Source organism: Danio rerio, chromosome 7, assembly GCF_049306965.1.
Source record: "Danio rerio strain Tuebingen ecotype United States chromosome 7, GRCz12tu, whole genome shotgun sequence".
NCBI lineage: Eukaryota > Metazoa > Chordata > Actinopteri > Cypriniformes > Danionidae > Danio > Danio rerio.
Genome location: NC_133182.1, coordinates 57735226 through 57757445, shown reverse-complemented (window position 1 = coordinate 57757445; position 22220 = coordinate 57735226). Strand labels below are relative to the sequence as shown.

Genomic DNA, 22220 nt, shown 5'->3' with positions numbered 1-22220 from the left:
TTTTCTCATCTTTATTAGGTTATTTTGATCCGATTTCAATTGCTCGTTTATTACGTAGTGTTTATTCTTTAACTTTATAAAATGTTTGAATAATCATATTTTAAAAACGAAATTCATGGATTGGTCATATATTTTACATTTGGATGTTTTTTCGTGAGAGCATTTGCGTTATAAGGACTCACAAGCACTCCATCATGGCGATTTTGGACCTCGCTTGTGTAGGTGCTGCATATCATATTACAATAATTTTAGACATACACATATATATATATATATATATATATATATATAATATATAACTCCTAAAGCAGAAAAACGGCGATCTGTAATTATTACTCACCCATGCAATTTTAATTTAATTCCACGGAGGAATTTGGGGGCTTTTATTTTGGAAAACGTACAGGAAGTTTGGAGTATTTCCGTTGACTCCATGTAAGCGATAGCAAAAATCGACTAGAGTGCTATCCTAGGGGTGATATCCGCCTACCTGTCAGCGGATCCCTCGATCACTTACTCAATCTAATTGGTGGATCACTTAGAGGAACTGGGACACTCCATTTGAAGATTAATCGCAAATCTAAATTCGCGTGTATCGAAGTTGTGGTGGCCAATAAAACCAACCCATCGATACCGTTAGCTTAGTTAGCGCAGTTATCCAGAGGGAACGATTTTGAAGAGAGCCCGCTGAACCGCTGTAATGACTATTATATTTGCCAAAAGCGATGATCAAACGCCTTTTACTCCCAGAGACAATCGATCAACTCGACATTTCGGCTGCTTCACGTTGTTTATGTTCCGTATTACCGCGTAACGACGTTCAGCGAGCTTGACAGGTCTGTTTCTCAATTTCTTTTTATTTCTCTCTTTGCATCAATGTCTATTTAAATGCAGAATAGGAGAACTGCGACAGGCAATCGCATATGCATATATTACGATCTGTTTAAAATTGTTATTTGTTTTAAATAATTTTTACAAACGGACATATTATTAGGCTGCCTCGACTGACATTATGAAATCCTGATTCATTTAAAATACACTGGCGGTCCATCAGAAAATAAGCTGTTTTCTGAACCGTTTTGGACGCCCTTTGCTTTTTGCTTTGGCTTTTAGTGGCGCGAGCATAAGCGCGAGGTCATGCGCGCCTCTGCTGAGCAGCTGTCAATCACAATTGTTCGCGAGAGATCGCACTGACGCGGCTTGCAACGGTGTTTTCCGGTACCACAGTGCTTTCTGTAGTGTTTCACAAAAGAGGTTAACTTGTCGCTGTCGCTTGGAGAATCTCGTAGTAGTAGGTGGAGAGAAGGCGGATCGACTGGCAAAACCCGCCATGCCCGGTCCGGTGAGCAGCAAAGCACGGGTGTATGCAGATGCCAACACTGTGAAGAGCAAGGAATACTGGGATTATGAAGCACATGTGCCTAGCTGGAGGTATAAAGATGATATTACCAAATATATCATTGCAAAAAGTACTATTTCCTTTTAATTGTATATTCTATAAAAATGTAAATAGTATATACATATAGTGTATTTCTGCAGTATTTAGTCAGCCTTCTTTTGCCAGATGTTGTTCCCTTGTATTCAAAACACCACTGTGTTTTTTTTTTAATGTGTTCAGTAAATCTTGGTAGTTGTTACACCATATAATGTTACTATTTTGTGTCTAAAACATCCTGGTACTATGTAGGGCTGCACATCATATAGTTATCTCAATGTGATGATTCACAATAGTCGCATTGCAAGATATGTGGCATTGCAAGAATGAGTTTGTATTATAAATTATCATTTGCATTTGTTTTTAATGCCTGTAATTGTATAATTGACTTAAAAAGCATTCAGGTATAAGAAACTGAACCATTTTTGACCTTCCCATGATTAATTTTAGTGAATTATTTTTCTCATTCAGTTACTGCACTTGAATACTGTTAGACTAAGGAAATGATACAACATGTTTTCAATTGTAAATATAAAAAATATTCAAAGCACATGCAAGTACAGAAATGCACTGCAAATAGCACAAACCACATCCAAAATGTGTCAGGGGACCCCAAAAAGTTTATAGATAGTTTATTATCTATATTGGAGATGCACTCTAACTGCAGAATTATTCCAATCAATCAAACACAACAAATTCTTTCCAAATAGAAATATTAAGTCATCTGGGGAAATTCATATCACGCTTTATATAAAAAAAAATAAATAAAAAATTGCAATGCTAGATTTTTCCTTCATTGTGCAGCCCTAGTGCTATAGCATGGTAGTATGTGTCCAGTCAGTAAACATGTTTGTGTGCTTGCTGTGTTTGATTCAGCAACCAGGATGACTACCAGCTTGTACGGAAGCTCGGAAGAGGCAAATACAGTGAAGTTTTTGAGGCCATCAACATCAACAGCAACGACAGAGTAGTTGTAAAAATACTAAAGGTAGGAATGCCTGCTCTTTTATTGTATAAACATGTAAGCATCAAGTAGATAGTTCAACTAAAATAAATCATCGTTTTGTCTTCATTTTCATATCCTAATGTCATTCAAAACCCATCTAGACTTTTGTTTCATTTCCAGAGGTCTGTGGAATCAACACACATACATAACATAAAATATGCTAAAATACTCAGTTTACCATATTTGTTATGCTTCTTACATACACATTGCTCACTAACCCATTCATTTTAATTGGATTTTCTGCAGATCTGTTTGAACAAAAACAATGAGACAATTTTAAAAATATCTTAATTTTGTGGTCAGAAATGGGTGAAAGTCTTATGAGTTTTTTTTTAACTCTTGCAGCCTGTTAAGAAGAAGAAGATTAAACGTGAAATCAAAATTCTGGAGAACTTGAGAGGAGGAACCAACATCATTCGTCTTGTAGACACAGTGAAAGACCCTGTGGTAAATTTGGCTTTAATAGTGTAGCTGCTATTGTTTTGTACAGAATTGTATTTTTGCTAAATTAGACTTAAATGTGTTTTGTTTGAGCCCCATGCTGAAATTGTGTCTAAAAGGTTTTAATCTGTGACACTTGCTAATTCTTTCATTCAATATTTTGTTAAAAAGGATAGTATTTTTACCTGCCAATAAGGTTTTTGCTCTCTGTTCTCTTTAATAAGTTGTCATACTAAATGTTGGTTTAAAATAACAGGACAAGTCTTGATCTTCTAATTGTATGTGTTATTTTATTTTCCTTCTGCTGTAATTGTATTTTTTCTTGTTATTCCACAGTCTAGAACGCCAGCCCTTGTGTTTGAGTACATAAATAACACAGATTTCAAGGTACTGTTTTTATTTACTAAGTGCTAGTCATAACCTGTCAACGTGTGTGTGTGTGTGTATTAGGGCTGCTCAATTTTGGGAAAAATCTCAATCACGATTATTATTTAAAACGATCATTACTTGAAGTCAAAATTATTAGCGCTCCTAAGAATTTTTAATATATATATATATATATATATATATATATATATATATATATATATATATTTCCCAAATGATGTTTAATAGAGCAAGAAATTTGTTTTAATAACAAATAATGTGCCACACACTCACACAGAAGCATGGGGTCTTTCGTGCTTTCAAGAGCAGCAATGGTGTACAACTGGAAAGGGGGTGGTTAATGATGGAATAATCGTTTATCTCGATTAATGGTTTTTTCGCAATCGTTAGAAGCCAAAATTGAAATTGGATTTTCGATTAATTGCACAACAATTTAAAAAAAAAAAAAAAAAAAAAAAAAAAAAAAAAAAAATATATATATATATATATATATATATATATATATATATATATATATATATATATATATATATATATATATATATATATACACACACACACACACATACATACACACACACACACTGATAAATAGATAAGGATGGATGGATAGATATAAAAGCCCAAAATTATTCACACCCCAACAGTGAAAATTTGAATGTATCAGAATTTTTTTTCCAAAATTTCCTAGGACAAGTATGAGGATTGTTCAATAGTTTGATGAAACCACTTCGATGAAGGATTTAATCCATTTCAAATGTTCATGTACTGTATTAACTTCATTCTGAAATGCGAAAGTTAACTCGTTTTTGCGATTTGTTTTAGAACTTCTGATTCAGTTGCCTATGGAAAAACTGACTAGGAATAATAAATGGCAGAAAACTGTCGAATCGCTTGCTCTACATCAGTGTAAGGGTGCTTTCACACCTACACTTTTGTTTCGGAACGTATCTCGTTTGCCCAGTTAGCGCGGTTCGATTGGCATATGTGAACAGGGCAATCGCGCTCTGTTCCGCGCCAAAGTAATCGCTCCGAGATCGCTTGAGTGAGGTGGTCTCGGCTCGATTGAAACGAACCCTGGAGCGGTTCGATTGCAGTGAGAAAGCGATCCGATCCGAGCGCGCTTATATCACAGTGTTTTATGGATATGTAATAGGCATACGGCTATATGAAGAGAGGATTATGAATAGGGCGGGAAGTTTCGCGAGTCTCCGGATGCTCGCAAACGAGTGATGATCTCCCGGTAATCTCGCGTCTCTCTCCCAGTCCTCAAATAGGCATCGTCGCGCACCCTTCTCACCCCTCCCCACCGCATCTCTCCTCAGACACGTCACGCGCGCGCACCCTGTCAATCACCACCAAACCACCACCTCTCCTGACAGCTGAGCGGGACGCTGCAAAATAAACCCTGACACTCTGACCAATGTAAGGAGAGTTTACTCGCACGTGACTTGTTTTAGCTCTTTTGGTCCGATTAGAAACTTTGCAGTGTGAAAGCGAACCGCTCCAAGAGCAAAGAGCAACAATGTAACAATTTTAATCTCTGTTTCGGAACAACTGAATCGATTCACAGGTGTGAAAGCACCCTAAGTGTCACAATTTAGTTCCAACCCTTATCAAACACACCAGATCACTAATTGAGTTCTTCAGGCTTGATTGAATCCTACAGGCATGTGTGTTGAAGCAGGGCTGGAACTAAACTGTATAGGGCAGCTGCACTGTAGTAACTAAGTTTTAAACCCCTTTTCAATGTGTTTATAAATATATATAAAACAAATGAATGACATAAAAAAAGTTTGCAACATTAAACAGCATTACAAGCTATTTTTAACATCAAAAAATGAATGCCATTCCATTTTCAATGGCTGCGCCCACTTGTACGTGAAGAATAAGGTCAATGTATATGGCAGGAATTTGACCAAAAATGTCAGTTTCACTCAAATGTTTTAAAACTTACTATATGTTGTCTTGTTTTTGCTTGTAGGATCTCTATCAAAGACTAACAGACTTTGACATCCGATTTTACTTGTATGAACTTCTCAAGGTAAGCATATTAAACGACGATTACACTTTCACTTATTTTCAAGGAGAAAGTGTGCTGTGAGCATGTGCTGTGTCTTCTCGCAGGCGCTGGATTACTCTCATAGCATGGGCATCATGCATCGCGACGTCAAGCCTCATAATGTCATGATAGACCACCAAATGAGAAAGGTAGAACGATTAAAGGGATAGTCCACCCGTATCACCCCCCAAAAAACTTTCTTTATTCTGTTGAACACAAAAGAAATGTATTTTGAAGAAAACTGAAAATATGTAACCATTGACTTCCACTGTAGGAAAAACAAATATTACGGACGAAAATGGTTACAGGTTTTCAGCTTTCTTCAGAATATATTTTTGTGTTTAATAAAAAAAGAAACTGATAAAGGCTTGAAACAAGTATAGGATAAGTAAATGATAAGAACACTGTCATTATTGGGGGAATTATAATTTTTTGAAATAAAATATTTCTTTAGCATTGATGTTATTGGATTTAGAATTTGTGTTTGAATGTGTGTTTTTATTTTCTCTGTCTTTTTTTGTCTTTGTTTTTCTTGGATGTAGTTGCGGCTTATAGATTGGGGTCTTGCTGAGTTCTATCACCCTGCACAGGAGTACAATGTAAGGGTTGCTTCACGATCATATAAGGGACCAGAACTGCTAGTTGACTATCAGGTATGTTGTGTGCTTTATATTCATTTAGAAATTATGAATATTCATTTAGAAATTTTGGAATATTTAGATTTCTACAAGAATAGCAGCTAAAATGTGTCCCCCTTGTGGAAATCAAACATTTATTTTCATCTTTAGCGTCTGTAATTGTTTCTCATGGGGATGTTCTGTTATTTGTGTCATTCACAAAGACTAGTCTTTCATTTTTTTGCCAAATCTTGTTTACAAGAAAGGGTATTTCCAAAACCTTAGGGCTAAACAGCAACTGTTGCCCTTTGTAGTAATGTGTGCTGCTTAAGTATTTGACTTTTTTATTTGTTTACTTTAGTGGTTTACAAGAATAATATTGCACCACTGCTCAACTACAGTGAGTGGATGCATTTAAGAAGTAAATGTAGGGGAAAAAAAAGAACAAAATCATGTACATTTTTGAATAGGGTTGTAACGGTATGAATTTTTCACGGTATGATAATCGTCTAAAACAATACCACGGTTTGACGGTTTCGCGGTATACGGTATGTTACAAATGTTACAAAATAATAGAACAGTGAAGCAAATTTGACTTTTTCCAAATAATATATTTTTAGTTACTATAAACAACACAACTTACAATGAACAAATAAAAATAAGAAAATAATAAATAATGTGTCAAAGTCCAAATAAAGTCCAAATAAACATGGTGCAAATCCTCAGTAAAAAATAGATATAAATATTTACTATACTATAAATAGTTACATAACGAAACTAGATTCAATATGGAACATCCTTAGGTTTTATGTGCCAGCATGGATATGGTTGTCTGTGGATTTGGATATGGTTGTCTGCAATGCAGACAAACAGCTGCACCTTCATTTGCGTCTTTTGAAAACAGCAAGAGCAGCAGTTCGTCTTTGCTGTGTCACTGTTTTGTCATGTTTCTGTGCTGCTGTGCATGAAAAAGTATTATTTCATGCAAAAAGAATTATTTCATGCAAAACTTTTTTTTTTTGTGTTTTTTTTAGCCGCGCATAAATGTATGCCTATCTCTCATTCCGTGTTGTTCAAAAAGCTCGTTTTTGGTCCACAAACAAAAGCGAAACCTATGCTTATTGGTTGTGATATAGCGAGTTTGAACCAATCTGGGCATGGAGGAGGGACAATGCATCAATGTATCATGTCTGATTTGTCCGGAGACACAGTGACGAGCATTTCTTTGTCAAATCAGCGTTGTCAAATGTTGATGACGTAACCGCACTGATTCCGGAGCCTCTGAAAGTCCGCAAATGTTATGTGATACAGCACTGGAAAGCTGAGATTCTCTTCTTTATGCCAATCTTTGAATTGTATGTATCGGATCAGCGGATCAAAAGTTATTAAACATTTAAGAGCAATACTTATTTTTAGCCGCGGGTGGCTGTCTCGGTCTTTAAGGGTTAAAACCGTTGATATGCAGTTGTTCATGGTATGATAATCGTGCACGTTCAAATCGTGGTAAACCGTCATACCGGTATATTGTTACAACCCTATTTTTGAAATGGGCCAATTATATATGGGTTGTAACATATAGTGTTTGGTTTAAATACTGTAACAACTTAGTTTGTGTACTTATTCTTACTATCACCATTAGCTCATTACCTGTCTATTTTCAAGATATTGTCTGTTTATTTGTAGCTAATAAGTAAATATTTTTATTATACCTTCCTAATCCTACCAAATACCCTAACATAACTACTACTTCAAAGGAATAGTTCACCCAAAAATGAAATTTGTCATATTTGACTCACTGTTTACTTGTTTCTAACCTGTTTGACTTTCTTTTTGTATATATTTTTTTCTGTTGAACACATGAAGATATTTTGAAGAAAACTGAAAACCTGTAACCATTGACTTCTGCAGTAGGACATACTATGGAAGTCAATTGTTTCAGGTTTTTTTTTTAAATATCTTCTTTTATGATCAACAGAAGAAAGAAACTCATGTAAATGAGTAAATGGTAAGTACATTTTAGTTTTTGAGTGAACTATACCTTTAATAACTATTAATAAGCAGCTTATTAGGAGTTTATTAAGCTAAAAGTATTAGTTAATAGCAAGAATTGGACATTTAAACTAAGTGTGGCCTTACATTTTTTTAATTGGGTTGTAAAATATATTTATTTTTATAAATCAGGGTTTGTAAAACATTAAATTAAACCAATCAAACAAGAAGTCATGGTCAGATGTTTACCCTTAATTAAGAACTAGTGTTAATATGTTTAATTCTTAAAACAATGCCCATCTTTTTGGTAGAGTAAATAGAAAGCAAAAAGATTTCCAATTTTATTTTTGTTAAATATTATAATTTATTAACCGGTATAATAATAAATGTAATAAATGAGTAATAAATGACAGTGCTAAGCAAACTGTGATAAAGTAAAGGCATAATAGTTAGTGAGTCAGACTTGTAACCTGAACTCTCCGGGCGGGATTGTAAGTGGGGGGAGGTAATATCTAGCACTTCTTTCCACCCTGAATACCACAACTGAGGTGAAACCCTTAAGCTAGGCACCAAAAACCCCCAACTGCTTCTTGGATGCCGCAGCAACATAGTTGCTCACTGCTGAGGGTGTGTGTTCATGGTTTGTGTGTGTTCACAGATGTGTCCACACGTCACTTCACTTTACTTCAACATTTTTAGCAAGTGTCACCATAAAAACGTTTAGAATGTTTATCATTTTCTAATGCTAAAAAAACTTTTATGATTTGTGTTCATTTGTATGTTGTTTTTAATTGTATTTTTATTAATAAATGTTCTTTCTATGAAAACAGCATTTGTTGCTGACATGGCTTTAAATAAAAAATCTTCATCATCACTTGACAAGCGATGCACTAGCTCTATTCATGTTATCTAATTATAAAAACACAAAAAAAACGACATATTCTTTTTATCAGTAATGATGTAAAATATTTACATATGTCTTAATGTCAATTATAGATTTTATTTTGTTCAGTTGTTAATAATTAAATGATTTCTTACTATTTTCGCATATTTTCATTCTATTGTATTTTTTCTACACTATTTATTTCAATAAATTTGTTACTAGTATATAAAAAAGTGAATTCAAGAATTTATTTGTCACATGGCTAACAGTCCTGCTCATGACATCAAATTTAAGTCAGTAGTGACAATAAACATTTTTGGTAGTAACAGTAAGCGTGGATGGGTGTTGCGGTGCCGCAGTTGGTAGCAATGTTGCCTCCTAGCTAGAAGGTCACTGGTTTGAGTTCCAGCTCAGTCAGTTGGCATTTCTGTGTGGAGTTTGCATGTTCTCCCAGAGTTTGCATGGTTGTCCTCCAAGTGCTCTGATTTTCCCAACAAGTCCAAAAAGACATTCTCTATAGGTGAATTGGGTAAGTTAAACTTTTTTCCAGTGATGGGTTGCAGCTAGAAGGGTATCTGCATCGTAAAACATGTGCTGGAAAAGTTAGCAGTTTGCTCTGCTTTGGTGACCCCTGATTAATAGAGGGACTAAGTCGAAAAGAGAATGAACGAATGAATGAATAAGTATAGACAAATGCAAAGTTCTAAATGTCAAAGTTTGATTCTACCACAATTCAGATGTACAATGACAGATATTTTTGTCCATAGTGACATTTTTTTTTCTATTTAGTACATTTAATGGCTAACTTATTAGCCCTCATGCGAAATTTAAAGACTTCTCCATAGTCCTCTTTAACTGAGATTTTTCAATAGATTTTGCAAAGTTTTTCAAGATGTTAGTCTGGAGTTATTAAAGTTATAAGTGTTATTTAAAGGTCTAACTAGGTTAATAAGTTTAACTAGGCAAGTGAGTAGACAACAGCTGTTTTTAAAGCCAATCAAATAAACAATTATTTCTTAAGAGGGCTAATACAATTGACCTTACAAATTATTTTAACAAAATGCTTTTATTTTAGCCAAACTAAATGAATGAAAATATCGGAAATACTGTGAAAGAGGCCTTGCTCTTTTAAACATAATTTGGGAAATATCTGAAAACAAATGAAAACTTCACAGAAGGTGTATTATTTTGCCTTCAGTGGTACGTTTTAAATAATAATAACAATAATATACACTGCCTGATAAAAGTCTTGTTTCCTATCCAAGTTTTAGGAACAATAAATAATAACTTGACTTCTAGTTGATCAGTTTGGTATCAGAAGTGGTTAATATAAAAGGCTACGCTTATTTTACCTAGTAAAATATGATCTTTCCTTGATTTTAAATTATTTAATTAGGACAGTAAGGTCTGACTTTGTTTTGTTTAGACAAATGTCTTGTCACTTAACAGAAATAATGTACACTATAGAATATAAAGTCATGATGAACTGGAGAAGGAATATATATTGTGTATGACTCCCATGAACTTGAAGGACTGCATCCATCTCTGCAATGACTCAAATAGCTTATAATAAAGTAATCTGGAATGGTAAATAAAGCGTTCTTGCTGGACTTCCAGAGTTCAAGATTATTTGGATCAATCTTCAATGCCTCCTCCTTCATCTTCACCCAGACATGCTCAATAATGTTCATGTCTGGTGACTTGGCTGGCCAATCTTGCAGCACCTTCGCTTTCAGTAACTTTGATGTGAAGGCTGAAGTATGAAAAGGAGCGCTATCCTGCTGAAGAATTTGCCCTCTCCTGTGGTTTGTAACTCTGCAGATCTCTTGAATTCTTTATTGCCCCATACTGAATGTAACCCCAAACCATGATTTTTCCTTCACTAATCTCTACTGATTTCTATGAGAATCTTGGGTCCATCCGTGTTCCAATAGGTCTTCAGTATTTGTGATTATTGGGATGCAGTTCAACAGATGATTCATCTGAAAAATCTACCTTCTGCCACTTTTTTTCAAATGATCAACTAGAAGTCAAGTTATTATTTGTTGCTCTTACAATTGATACCGTCCACAACACTTTAGTCAGGTAGTGTAAGCCAGTTTGTTTACTGATAATCATGTAATTGATCTTGAGAGCGGTACTTTCTCAGGAGTTTCACAGCTGAGGTTGTATGTAATTTTTTTTTTTATTCTCACAAAACAGTTACTGTCTGAATAGAACTTCGATTGCACATACAAGAGCCAGTCTTATGAAAACTTCATGTATTCCCACAATTTCATAAGACATTAAAGTTATGCCTCCAAAATGTTTTGCAGATGTATGACTACAGTCTGGACATGTGGAGCTTAGGCTGTATGTTAGCCAGTATGATCTTTCAGAAAGAGCCATTTTTCCATGGGCAAGACAATTATGACCAGGTATGACTTCAATTATTTGTCAGTAAAGAAAGTATGAAGTTTTAAAATGTTCCGGATGCTGACCAGATGAATTTTTGCAACAGCTGGTCAGAATCGCCAAGGTTCTTGGAACCGAAGAGCTGTTTAGCTACCTGAACAAGTATCACATTGAGCTGGACACACGCTTCAAAGATCTTCTCGGCCAGTGAGTCCTTCATCATTCACGTTTGTCATTTGTTGAAGATCTGTGTACAGAGCTGTTTTTGATGCACATATCGAGTTTGTAATGATCAGTTCTGCTTCAGAAACAAAAACATCTAGATTTTGACATGCAAGTAAAATCAGGAAACAAAACCTTGTGGTCTGTTATGGGAATATTCTGTATGGTCCTATTAGTTGTGTGGAAAATGACATCTATAAACTGACTTGAAATAGTTACATGGTTTTAATTTTTGAATTGGCAAACCTCTTCAGGCAGACACGCAAACGCTGGGAGAACTTTGTTCTGCCGGAGAATCAGCACCTGGTGAGTCCAGAAGCTCTGGATCTGCTGGATAAACTGCTGCGTTACGATCATCAGCAGAGACTGACTGCTCAAGAGGCCATGGAACACCCTTACTTCTGTGAGAGCACTGTCTTTCTCTACTTCTCTACTTTATTTAGATCTTATTACAGGATTAATTGACCCTGAAAAATGTAAATTCTGTTATTAGTTACTCTTGTGTCATTTCAATCCCCTGAAACCTTTGTGTGTCTTTTAAACACAATTGACGACACTTTAAATGAAATCAGAGAGATTTCTCATCCTTTATAAACCGCAACAGTCATGAGATGTTCTCAATTCATTTTCTGGATTTTTTTAAGTATTGTGCTGAACCATTCTATGATCAGTCAAGTATGGTATTTAGGTAAGCTTGGAACGGCACAATCACAAATTGGGCTCGCCTTAAACCGTGCCAAACTATTGCCTGGCTGGCAGTTTTTCCATAGCTTGGAAGCACAATATTTATTTATTCATTGCTGTACCACAAAGTAAATAGTCCCAAAACACTTTTCCAAGATCATGCCAAAACATTCCAAGATCAGTCAGGTATGGTTCTATTTGTTTCCAAGTAAGCCTGGCTAGGCGGAAGTTGCTATTTATTTATTTATTGATTGATTTATTTTTTACTGTTATTCAACAAAATATCAGTAAATGGCATCCCAAAAAGAGAAATATCTCATCATCATCCATGTTATTTGTTGCATTTGCATAACCATCGCAACAACTGGCCCATTTGTATTGCATTCCAAAATGTTCTGTTATCTGCACCACAGTGGAAAATAAAACCGTTTCTGTGCTGACTGGCCTGGATTAGCATGAAACGGAATGGTTGTGCAAACTTAACCATTTGTCCTGAAGGTGGAAAAGCCATCATCCATATCAATGTTTACATTAGACTTGCGTTACCACAAATGGCACAATTGCATTACATTGCAAAAAGCTCTGTTATACATGTACCCCGCCAGTCCTAGCTGGGATTGAACCAGCGACCTTCCACATGGGAGTCGGTTGCTCTAACAAGGAGGCTAAAGACCATGGCCCCTAGCGTCTGTCGCTAGAGCACCTTTAGTGGTCAGAGGAGTGGGGTTTACCTGCACAGCACTTCACTAGCTGGCCTCCATTATAATCACCCACCTAACCCGCACTCCCATCCAGGGTTTTGGCACAAATGTAACCCAGCCGGTTCTACTGCACCCAACCCGCTCTGAGCTGGGATTGTACAGATGACCTGGGAGTCGGTTGCTCTAACAAGGAGGCTTAGGATCCGTTTACACTAATGCGTTTTCGTTTTAAAACTCATAAGTTTTGCTACGGTTACGCCATCCATCCACACTACGCCAGAGTTTTCGAGTGCCGAAAATGGGAGCGTTTTGGAAACGCTGAAGAGGACGTTTTCATTCTAAAACACTGCTGCACCGTCGTAGTGTGGATGGGGGAAAACAGAGACATGTGAAAATGGAGGCATGGCTGCAGACATTCACCTCTCTGAATGGGGCTTTTCCTCAATATTAAGTAGCCTAACACACACAGTTCAGTCTCGCATCTTCTCCTTGTAAGTTCAGACTTCGCAAGTTTGATATGGAAAACTAACTCACGAGGACATGTCCGGTAAATCTTCAAAGGGAACAGTGTTCCTAATAACCTCATTCACATAGGGTGTTCTTAATAACCTCATTCACCCTGGCTTCGTCGTTTAACTTTCTCAACAATGAAATGATTTAAGGAACTGCCTATTTTCTTTTTTATATTAACAACTCAACATACTGCATCGTGATGCATATATGAGCGTCATTTTCACTTTATGTATAACAAGACGGGGGCCTATAACATAACTGCCTCCTTTCATTTTCATTGAAAATATGAAACATACCCTCTCTTTTGCTGAATATCAATTTTAATAATCAATAACGGCCATTATAAAAGTATAACGTACAATAAGTTTATACATTTTTAGGAAATAAAAACAATCAGTCAATATAGAGAATGTAGGTGGTTACATTAATTATTAAACTATTGCGCTCAGCCAAAACACGTTACCTGAGAACAAGTCAGAGATTCAAAAGACCAAAGTCTAGGAATATGTGGTTAGATAAAGACAACAAGATGAATGAAATATCACGTTTAACAAATATAGTAAGATTTAATCAGCAGGAGATGCTTGATGAGCAGTCCGACGAGCAAAGCTCTTGTCTCGGTAGATATGCTGCAGCGCATGCCAGAGTGTGTGTGTGTGGTTAAGTGATGTGTGTTTTCAACGTTTGGCTGTCCAGAAACGCTAGTGTGGACTCAGATAGTTTCCATTCTAAAACGCCTTTTTAAAACTAAAACCCACTAGTGTAAACGGGGCCTAAAGACCATGGCCCCTAACGACTATATTTTGTCTTCGCCTGCACAGCACTTCACTAGCAGGCCTCAGTTACATACAACTCAGTGGAAAAAGCATCTCTTTTTTTTGTGCTAACTGGACTTCTTCTGCATGGAATGGAATGGTTATTCAGATAGAATGGTTCAATAGTTGAAAAAAGGCTATTGCCAAAACATTTCTTGTGAGAAAAAGAACTTTGAGACTGCTATGCTGAATTAACCTCTTTTTTTGAGATCTTCAAAGTACAACACAGTACCTTGTATTCAGTGTAAACCCAATGAACCCTGAACATTCTTAAACTCAATCCTTTTATACAGTTTTACTTTCCTTCCCTTAATGTTAATGAAGTTGCTTGTTTGCTGCCGTCACAGCTGTGCTCTGTATGGTAATGAAGTTTCGACACCCCAGTGTTCCACACCCATCACCATTTAAACTTGGTCACCATTTGCTTAAGATGAGATCCTCCTAAATATTGCTGACACAACAAAACGGTTGACTTTTATCTTCTCTATAATGATTAAGCATCAACACACAATTTGGAGTGGAAGTTGTGTCAGGAAGATTAATTTCTTAGAGAAGCAAGAGTTTGGTTACTTGTATCTCTTCTCCTGCATCAGGTCAGGGTGTGAGTTTGCTATGGGCAGTGGTCCCTAATGTTGAACCATTGTCGAAACTTGCCATTTTTAACCAGCCAAAGTGGCTAGTGGGAATGCAGGTAGATTTGGCAGGTGTTAATGTCAAGCATTGGATACTAGCATATTGCTATTTTTTATTTTTATTTATTTTTTAATTTCTTCCTAAATAAAACTGAAAAATACTCTTAATAATATATATTTTAAAATAAACTGTTGTTTAATAACCCATATTCTGTAGATCCTGTGTTGAAGGGACAGCCTCTGTCAAACTCAGAAGGCGCACTGGCAATAAGCAGCTCAACCACAACATGATGGGCTAAAAGCAGGTAAGAGCGACTCAACCTGAACTTACCCCTCCAAAAAAAAAAAAAATCATCGATTCATTTTGAAATCTTTGTCTTTTAGGAAAACCTTTTTACCTCAACGTGTCGTGCAGAGACATGCTGCCTTTCAGGTGTGAAGCTTCAGTTTACTGGAGAAAGAAGTTATTAAGCAACACAAGACTTGTACAGAATGAACACAACGGGCTGTAGTCCCTCTCCTACATTCACTTTGTATTAGTGCTGCTTGCCATTGTTATCTAGGTACCAAACTGGTGTTTTCTCCTCCCTCCACCCATTTCTCTCTCTCTCTCTTTCTCTCCCTTTGAGTTGGTCATCTCCATTTCGTTTTTTGGAACAACACTGAATTAAGCTATGATATTAAGGCTGGGAAAGAATGCCTGCTCTTTCCTCAATGATTCTCAGGCTGTTGATGGCTGACGGGGCTCCTCATCCTGGTTGCATTATGTACTGGAAGATTGTGTTGTTCAATGACTTGCCCTGCTGATATGAGCTCAGATTATAAACTATAGTATTGTCAGGTATGGAGGCTTTACTGCAATTTATTGAAAATAAGATATATTAAATCAAACCGTTTTTAATTCTGCCTGATCTGTTCCTTTTTTTTATTTTTTAATTGGATGTTACACTGTGGTGCTGTTGAATGCATGATTCTGATAGGTTGATCAGTGTTTTAAAGTGTGCAATTCATACCTGCCAACACTCCTGTTTTTTCCCAGGAGTCTCCTGTATTTCAGATCCATCTCCCGTTTTGTTCTGTCTCTCGGAAAACTCCTGGAATTTCACCCTCCCCCATCAGCTATTTGGTACAGTCCCTGGATCGCTGACCTTGGTAGTACAGACCAGGATCCCAAAACCCCACCCCCCGGCTCTTTAGTTTGTTACTCGCACTCCTCCCCCCTAAGCTTTACTGTTTGCGAAATACCCCTCTCGTATCCCGTGGTTTGGTCTCCCTGATTTCAAAAGACAAATGTTGTCAGGTATGGTGCCATTAATTTCAGAGAATCCCACAATTAAAGTAGTTTCTGGCAGGTCTTGACCACATTACAGTTCCATATTATTACGCAGTATTTCAGTTATTTCAAACATCCATTCAGCCTACAAGAGCAGAATATCCATAACTTACAAAGACACTGTAATGCATGAGTTGTCTGTTTAGGAAGGCAGTAATGGCACTTTTATTTAAGCAGATGTCTCACTGACAGCCCAAATTTAAGCTGTGGTCACACTAGATTTTGTGTGTGCGAAATTCTGTTGCATGGCACTGTGATAAGGGGCAGGATTAAACAAGATAAATTAGACATTTAAAAAAAGAGTGTGTGATTGGTCCATGTTTTACATTTCTGTCCTGAGAGGTCATGTTTTGATCCTCGATTGGTCTCACGCAATCATGTGATTCAATATTGCAGGTGAGAGTTCACTAAGCTTGAACTTCTTAACGCAGTGAACTGCGAAACTTGTCGCATGAGCTTTCATTTTCGGTTTGACGCATTCGTGTGCGTGTTTATAAATGGAAGTCGATGGGAAGAAAAGTGCAGTGTGACCGCAGCCTTAGCCTTGTTTTAGCTGTCTAAGAATAGCCCAAAACTAGACTATGTCATCAAATGCACAGGAATAAATACACTCATAGGCCACTTTATTTGGTACAACTGTCCCACTGCTCGTTAACACAAATTTCTAATCAGGCAATCACATGGCAGTAACTCAATGCATTTAGGCATGCAGACATGATCAAGAAGATCTGCTGCAGTTCAAACCGAGCATCAGAATGGTGAAGAAAGGTAATTTTAAAGGAAAAAGCAATGGCAAAAGCACACAAGAAGAGAAACTTCACAGAATGTGAATTGGAGGTGCTCCTATCGGAGGTAGACTGGAGAAAAACTGTGTTATTTGCAAATTTGTCCTCCGGAATTAATAAAAAAGGAAAAAAAAATAGAGTGGGAGAGTTTATCTGACGCGGTTAATGCAGTAAGGTCTGAACATGGCACTGTGAACGAATTAAAAAATAAATGGTCTGATGTAAAGGTGCAGGTTAAGAGGAGAACAGCAGTGCACCGTCAAAGTATGGACCAAACAGGCGGGGGAACAGGGGACGCTGAACTAACACCCTTTGAGGAGAGAGTTGTCTCAACTGCAGGTGACACTTTACTGTCGGGAGTAGTATCAGTGTCTGTGGGAGACACAGATGTATTAGAGGAGCACTTTGTTAGGACGGTATAGCAGCACCCCTCCGCTCTCAAGGCAGCGCCACCAGCATTTCAGCTGCCCAATTGCCTGCTCTACTGACCGAGTGCGAGGATGGGCATCATTGTATCTGCGCTCTTGGTCAGTTTTTAGTTTGTTGAGGGGGTTTACAGCCACGTCTTTAATGGAGAAACATGGTCTCCTGATATGAAGTTAAATAATTACGCTCAATAAAATAAATAAAAAAAACTCAGTTGGAATAACATCTTTTAATACAACAAGAAGCCACCCATTGTGCTCCCTGACACCTTGGATCCTCATCCTAATCATGCTGTTTGTGAGAATGAATTAATCGTGGGTTGATTAAGGCCACCTGGCCACAATATTAATTAAGCGCATTTGAGCAAACCATATTATTTGCACATTCATTGAATGAAAATGTTTCCGATTCACTTTTGCAAATTCGTCTTCAGATGGCACTCTTATAGCAATGTGCGTGCAGTCGATCGCTCTGATTACATTCGGAAAGCCGGCGATCGCTCAAATTGCGCTTTAATGTTTGGCTGGTCAACTGTATGGTATGGAAACCTTATATAGCTGCTAGACATGCGGATAATCCCATCCCATACAGCTGCCATAGAACGGCTCAAAGGCGACTGGCTTAATCCCAAGCGGTCTGCCAGTTCCCTTTGGGAAGAACCAGTTGCCAGGACACTTTGTTGGTGCGATACTTTGTAGTGTGCAATTTATCTTAATTGCCTCTAGAAGTCCCCATTGAAAATAAAACAAACACACACAAGAAATGCACGTACGCCAGATATGAAGTTGGCACGGACCAATGCACATTCTCACGTTAATTTCATCATTAGTAAATCCAAACGTGAGCGTGAAAATGTGTACGCAAAGTGTGTATGCAACGTTGATACATGAGGCACCAGCTGATTGGTGGAGAGGAGACAGTGATGAAGCCAATTATGATATGGGGGAGGTTTGGAGGACATGATGGACAGAGGCTAGTGGGCAAATTTGGCCTACTATTTTTTATTTTTTTGAAGGACATCCTTGGATTTTTTACGACCATATAGAGTCAGGACTTTAGTTTAATGTCTCATCAAAAAGACAGCACTCACTGAGCAGAATAGAGTCCGCATCAATATACTGGGATGACCCACATAAACTGAAGGTTGAGCGCTCCCTGCTACTCTCACCAACACCGTTTCCGGCAGCAACCAAGCTTTTCCATGTGGTCTCCCATCCATACTAAACTATATCTACATCTGTATAGTATGTGTATTAATTAAAGTTATCAATAGTTTTTTAATAACACTTAAACAAGAAAGCTGTGTAAATTTTTTCCCCAAATGATAGCTTCTTGTAATGTTACCAAATTATATAAGTTTGTATATTAAATGATTCTACTTGTATGAAATGTGCAGTATTTAATGAATGGATTGTTCATTCAAACACTATTAAGATTTAGTATACGATGATGTGTTTCAATGAAATTCACCAGTCATAGACTTGAACACAGGGACATAGTGTACAATTTAATTAGATAACTGCAACGTGAAATGTGCAATATTCGTGCAATACTGACAGTGGTAATAAATACAAATGGATATGTAATTTCAAGCATATAACATGTAGCTATGACATGACACATGAGTTTTGAACCCAAATAAGGCACATCCACATGACCTCCCATTGTTTTTTTTCTTCCTGAGTCCGTCACAAACTTCATATACACAGTGAGGAAGCTGGACTGCTTTAAACAGGTACGAAAGGCAGAGGATGCAGTGGCAGCTCTCTTCTAAAGGTGCCACATCACATTAGCATGGCTAATCAAGACACCAAGGGTGCTCACTGAAGAACAATGATTATCAACCGAAATACTGTTAGCCATTGACATCTATAGAAGAAAAAATAATAGTATGGATGTCAACGGTTTCCAACATTCTTCAAAATATCTCTACTTTAAAGTGCCACTATTATGGGTTTTCCAAAATTACATTTCATGCTGTGTAACACAGCTCTAAGTGCATGAAAACATCCATCTGAGGTATAAATCTAATAGTGCACCGTATATAAAGTTCTTGACCCAAGAACAAAGAGTTGACAGAGTTGTTAATATGAATCGTCATTTCATATGGAAGCCTGTTCCCGCTACTGAATAATAATAAAAAAAAAGAGTTATTTTCACATTTTAAGTCAGTATTCTGAGATATGAAGTCAGATTTCTGAATTCTTTGGACTTTATTTCCCAGAATTTACACTTTTTTTTTTTAATAAAAGAATTCAGACTTAAAAGTCACAATAACCTTTTTATTCTTATTATTCAGTAGCGAAAGAGCTTTCATAATTTCTCATGACGTCTGAACAAAACACTGCCTGCTCACTTCTCGCACATTCAGACTCAGGAAATCTTTAACCCCTCTCCCTCAAACCATTATTGTCACACAAAGGAGGAGTTTGGAAAATTAATCGGCAAACAAATCATATAGGAGTTGTTGGGACAATAAGGTAAAAATAAGTGTATTTTATACTACGGTGAAAGTGTTTTTTGACCTTTCATGCATATCAGCCTGTTGTTAGGGATACCCTAGATCAAAATATGAATATTTTATAACCCACAATAGGGGCACTTTAAGTACTATTTCATAAGCTCTGATGGGGAAATTAAGGCAAATTTTATTCTTAGTGTTTTTATTCTCAGTGAACGTTTTGCTGAGCTCAATCAGCCTTGGTGTCTTTTTGCATTGCTTGCTATACTAAGTAGAAGAAAAAAAGCCTACCGTGTATAAAGCTAATACCACAGACATTCAGTGCTTAACATGAATACAGGAAGAAAACAAAGAATAAATAAAATAAATAATAGCAAAAACAAAACTTTTAAGAACCTAACAGAAAACGCTTAATGAAGTGCTCAGATTTTCATATAAACACTGCCTGGGTGGATTATTTGATTCAGTGCTCGTGTTGTTCTGCCTGTGTGATATCGATAACTAGCAAGATAGCAGTGTGTGCCCATTACAGTACAGGTGCAGTTAAAATGCTACGTGACCATTTTTCAGCTTCTCATGAGTATGAGGCGTTCGGAATGGAATACTAGAGTACTTCCTTGTAGTATGTTAAAAAACAGTATGCAAAGTATATTGCATGTTTTAAAAAAGCACATCCAATGGCCAACAAATATTTGGCATTCCCATTTAGTTCTGGATCAATCAAAAGAAAAAAAGCACTATTTCAGTTCAGCACTGGAAAGAGAAGATCAAGTTTTCTCATTGCATTACAGTATTTAGCACAGTACTGTGATTGTATATTGCACAATTTGGCTTGTTGTACTACACCATGTATTATGAAATTTAGCATGTCAGTAAATGGTATACTACAAATCTAGTATTAGTATGGTAGTATGCTATTCCGAACATACCTTACATATGTGAGAATCCAAAAACAAACATGTCTGTCATGCCTGAGAGTCATATGGTTTTACAAAACAGACAATCATTGTATTTGTAAACAGACTTGCCGAGTAATATGGCACTTGATGTAGCAAACTACTACATCAGTCATGCTGTATTTAATACTTTTACATATTTCCTTAACTGATCATCATGGATCATGCCTTCGATAAATAAAAAAATAAAAATAAAACCCAAGATAAAATCAACTTGATGTTTTAAAAACCTTAGCTTTGCAGAGACCGTTGTGTTTTTGGCCTGGGTAAAATTATATATTAAAAGGGCTTTTTTTTTTTTTTTGCAACAATGATGGTTTGTAAATGAAAGCCTAACACTAAAATCTTCATGGTATGAGCTCTCGAAGCTCTGCGTCACTCAGTTCATTCACTGTGACTATGTGGTCGAGGTGTTGAAGGTACCGTTCCTCATCCTGCATGAAGTGAGGGATCCTAGTTCCATGTAGAACAGCTGAATGCCGAAGTCTCTCCACGTCTTCATAAGAAACCTGAAAACAGCCATCGCAGAAAGTGTCACATACATACACTCTTAAAAGCCATGGTTCATTAAATAATCGGCAAATTTGAAAATGGAAATTCTGTTATTAATAACTAGGCCCACACGTATGCTGCGCGCAGAATTCCGCAGATTTTTAGCCCATTATTAATTTTGTTTGTTTACTTGAGTAAATGCGTAAATCTGAATTTATTCAGTTTTTATTTAGTAATTTATTACTTTTTATTTAATATATTAAGGTTTTAGTTATGATACTGGATACTCCCAAAATAATTCCACAGAAATCCACAGATTTTTACCAAAATTCTCCACAGAAATAGCAAAAAACGTCCGCAGATTCCGTCTAGCCCTGTTAATAACTCACCGTCAAGTCGTTCCAGTCCACTAAAATGCATGTTTACTCAAATTAATATATTTAAGATGAAATCTGAAAGCTCTCTGAGCTTCTATAAAAAGAAATAGTCCTGAGATGTTCAAAGTCTATGTGATTTCAGTGGTTTAATAGAAAAATTATCAAGCTATACAAATCCTTTTTTGTGCACATAACATCATAGAGCCCCTAATATGGGTTTTTGAAAATGACTTTCCATACCAAGTATAACACAGCACTAGGTGAATGAAAACATCCAGCTGAGGTATAAATTTGAAGGTGCATCGTGTTTAAAACTATTAATTCTTTACGTCGACTCAGAGTCGAATAAATGAATCATGTTGGGATCTTTGCCTGAACGTGTCAATGTTAATACAATACATCACCAAATCTGTAGTGCCAGTTCTGGTAAATCGTGACACTGGCAGAGCACGGGGATCACGGGACAGATCATGACAGGAAGATGATGATCCCTGACAAATGGAAATTCGGCTGCCGGGGAATAAAGGATTAAAGTTTATTTTCATAACAATACCACAGTATAGCCAACCTAGTGCTGTGTTTGTTCTTGTCATTCTTCTGATGACTGCTATT

At 36.7% G+C, this 22220-nt stretch overlaps 3 protein-coding genes across 4 annotated transcripts in view; 2 read left to right on the top strand and 1 right to left on the bottom strand.

The window, feature by feature from the left end:
• Positions 1 to 22220, top strand: part of adamts7 (a disintegrin-like and metallopeptidase (reprolysin type) with thrombospondin type 1 motif, 7) — a 610954-nt gene that overhangs the window by 567822 nt on the left and 20912 nt on the right. The gene's annotated exons all lie outside the window — the stretch shown is intronic.
• On the top strand, positions 459 to 15679 carry csnk2a2a (casein kinase 2, alpha prime polypeptide a). Its single transcript, NM_131240.1, is given in 12 exon segments — positions 459 to 1428; positions 2309 to 2420; positions 2784 to 2885; positions 3216 to 3266; positions 5251 to 5310; positions 5394 to 5477; positions 5871 to 5981; positions 11133 to 11234; positions 11318 to 11418; positions 11688 to 11836; positions 14996 to 15083; positions 15163 to 15679. Coding segments are annotated over 11 exon segments (1047 nt in total). The 5' UTR covers positions 459 to 1327; the 3' UTR covers positions 15070 to 15083; positions 15163 to 15679.
• Positions 18809 to 22220, bottom strand: part of kiaa0895l — a 30024-nt gene continuing 26612 nt past the window's right edge. For both annotated transcript variants that reach the window (XM_680865.10, XM_021477988.3), the window contains one exon: positions 18809 to 21248. In XM_680865.10, coding sequence (XP_685957.1) covers positions 21087 to 21248 — 162 coding nt within the window. In that variant the 3' untranslated portion in view covers positions 18809 to 21086. The remainder of the gene's footprint in view (positions 21249 to 22220) is intronic.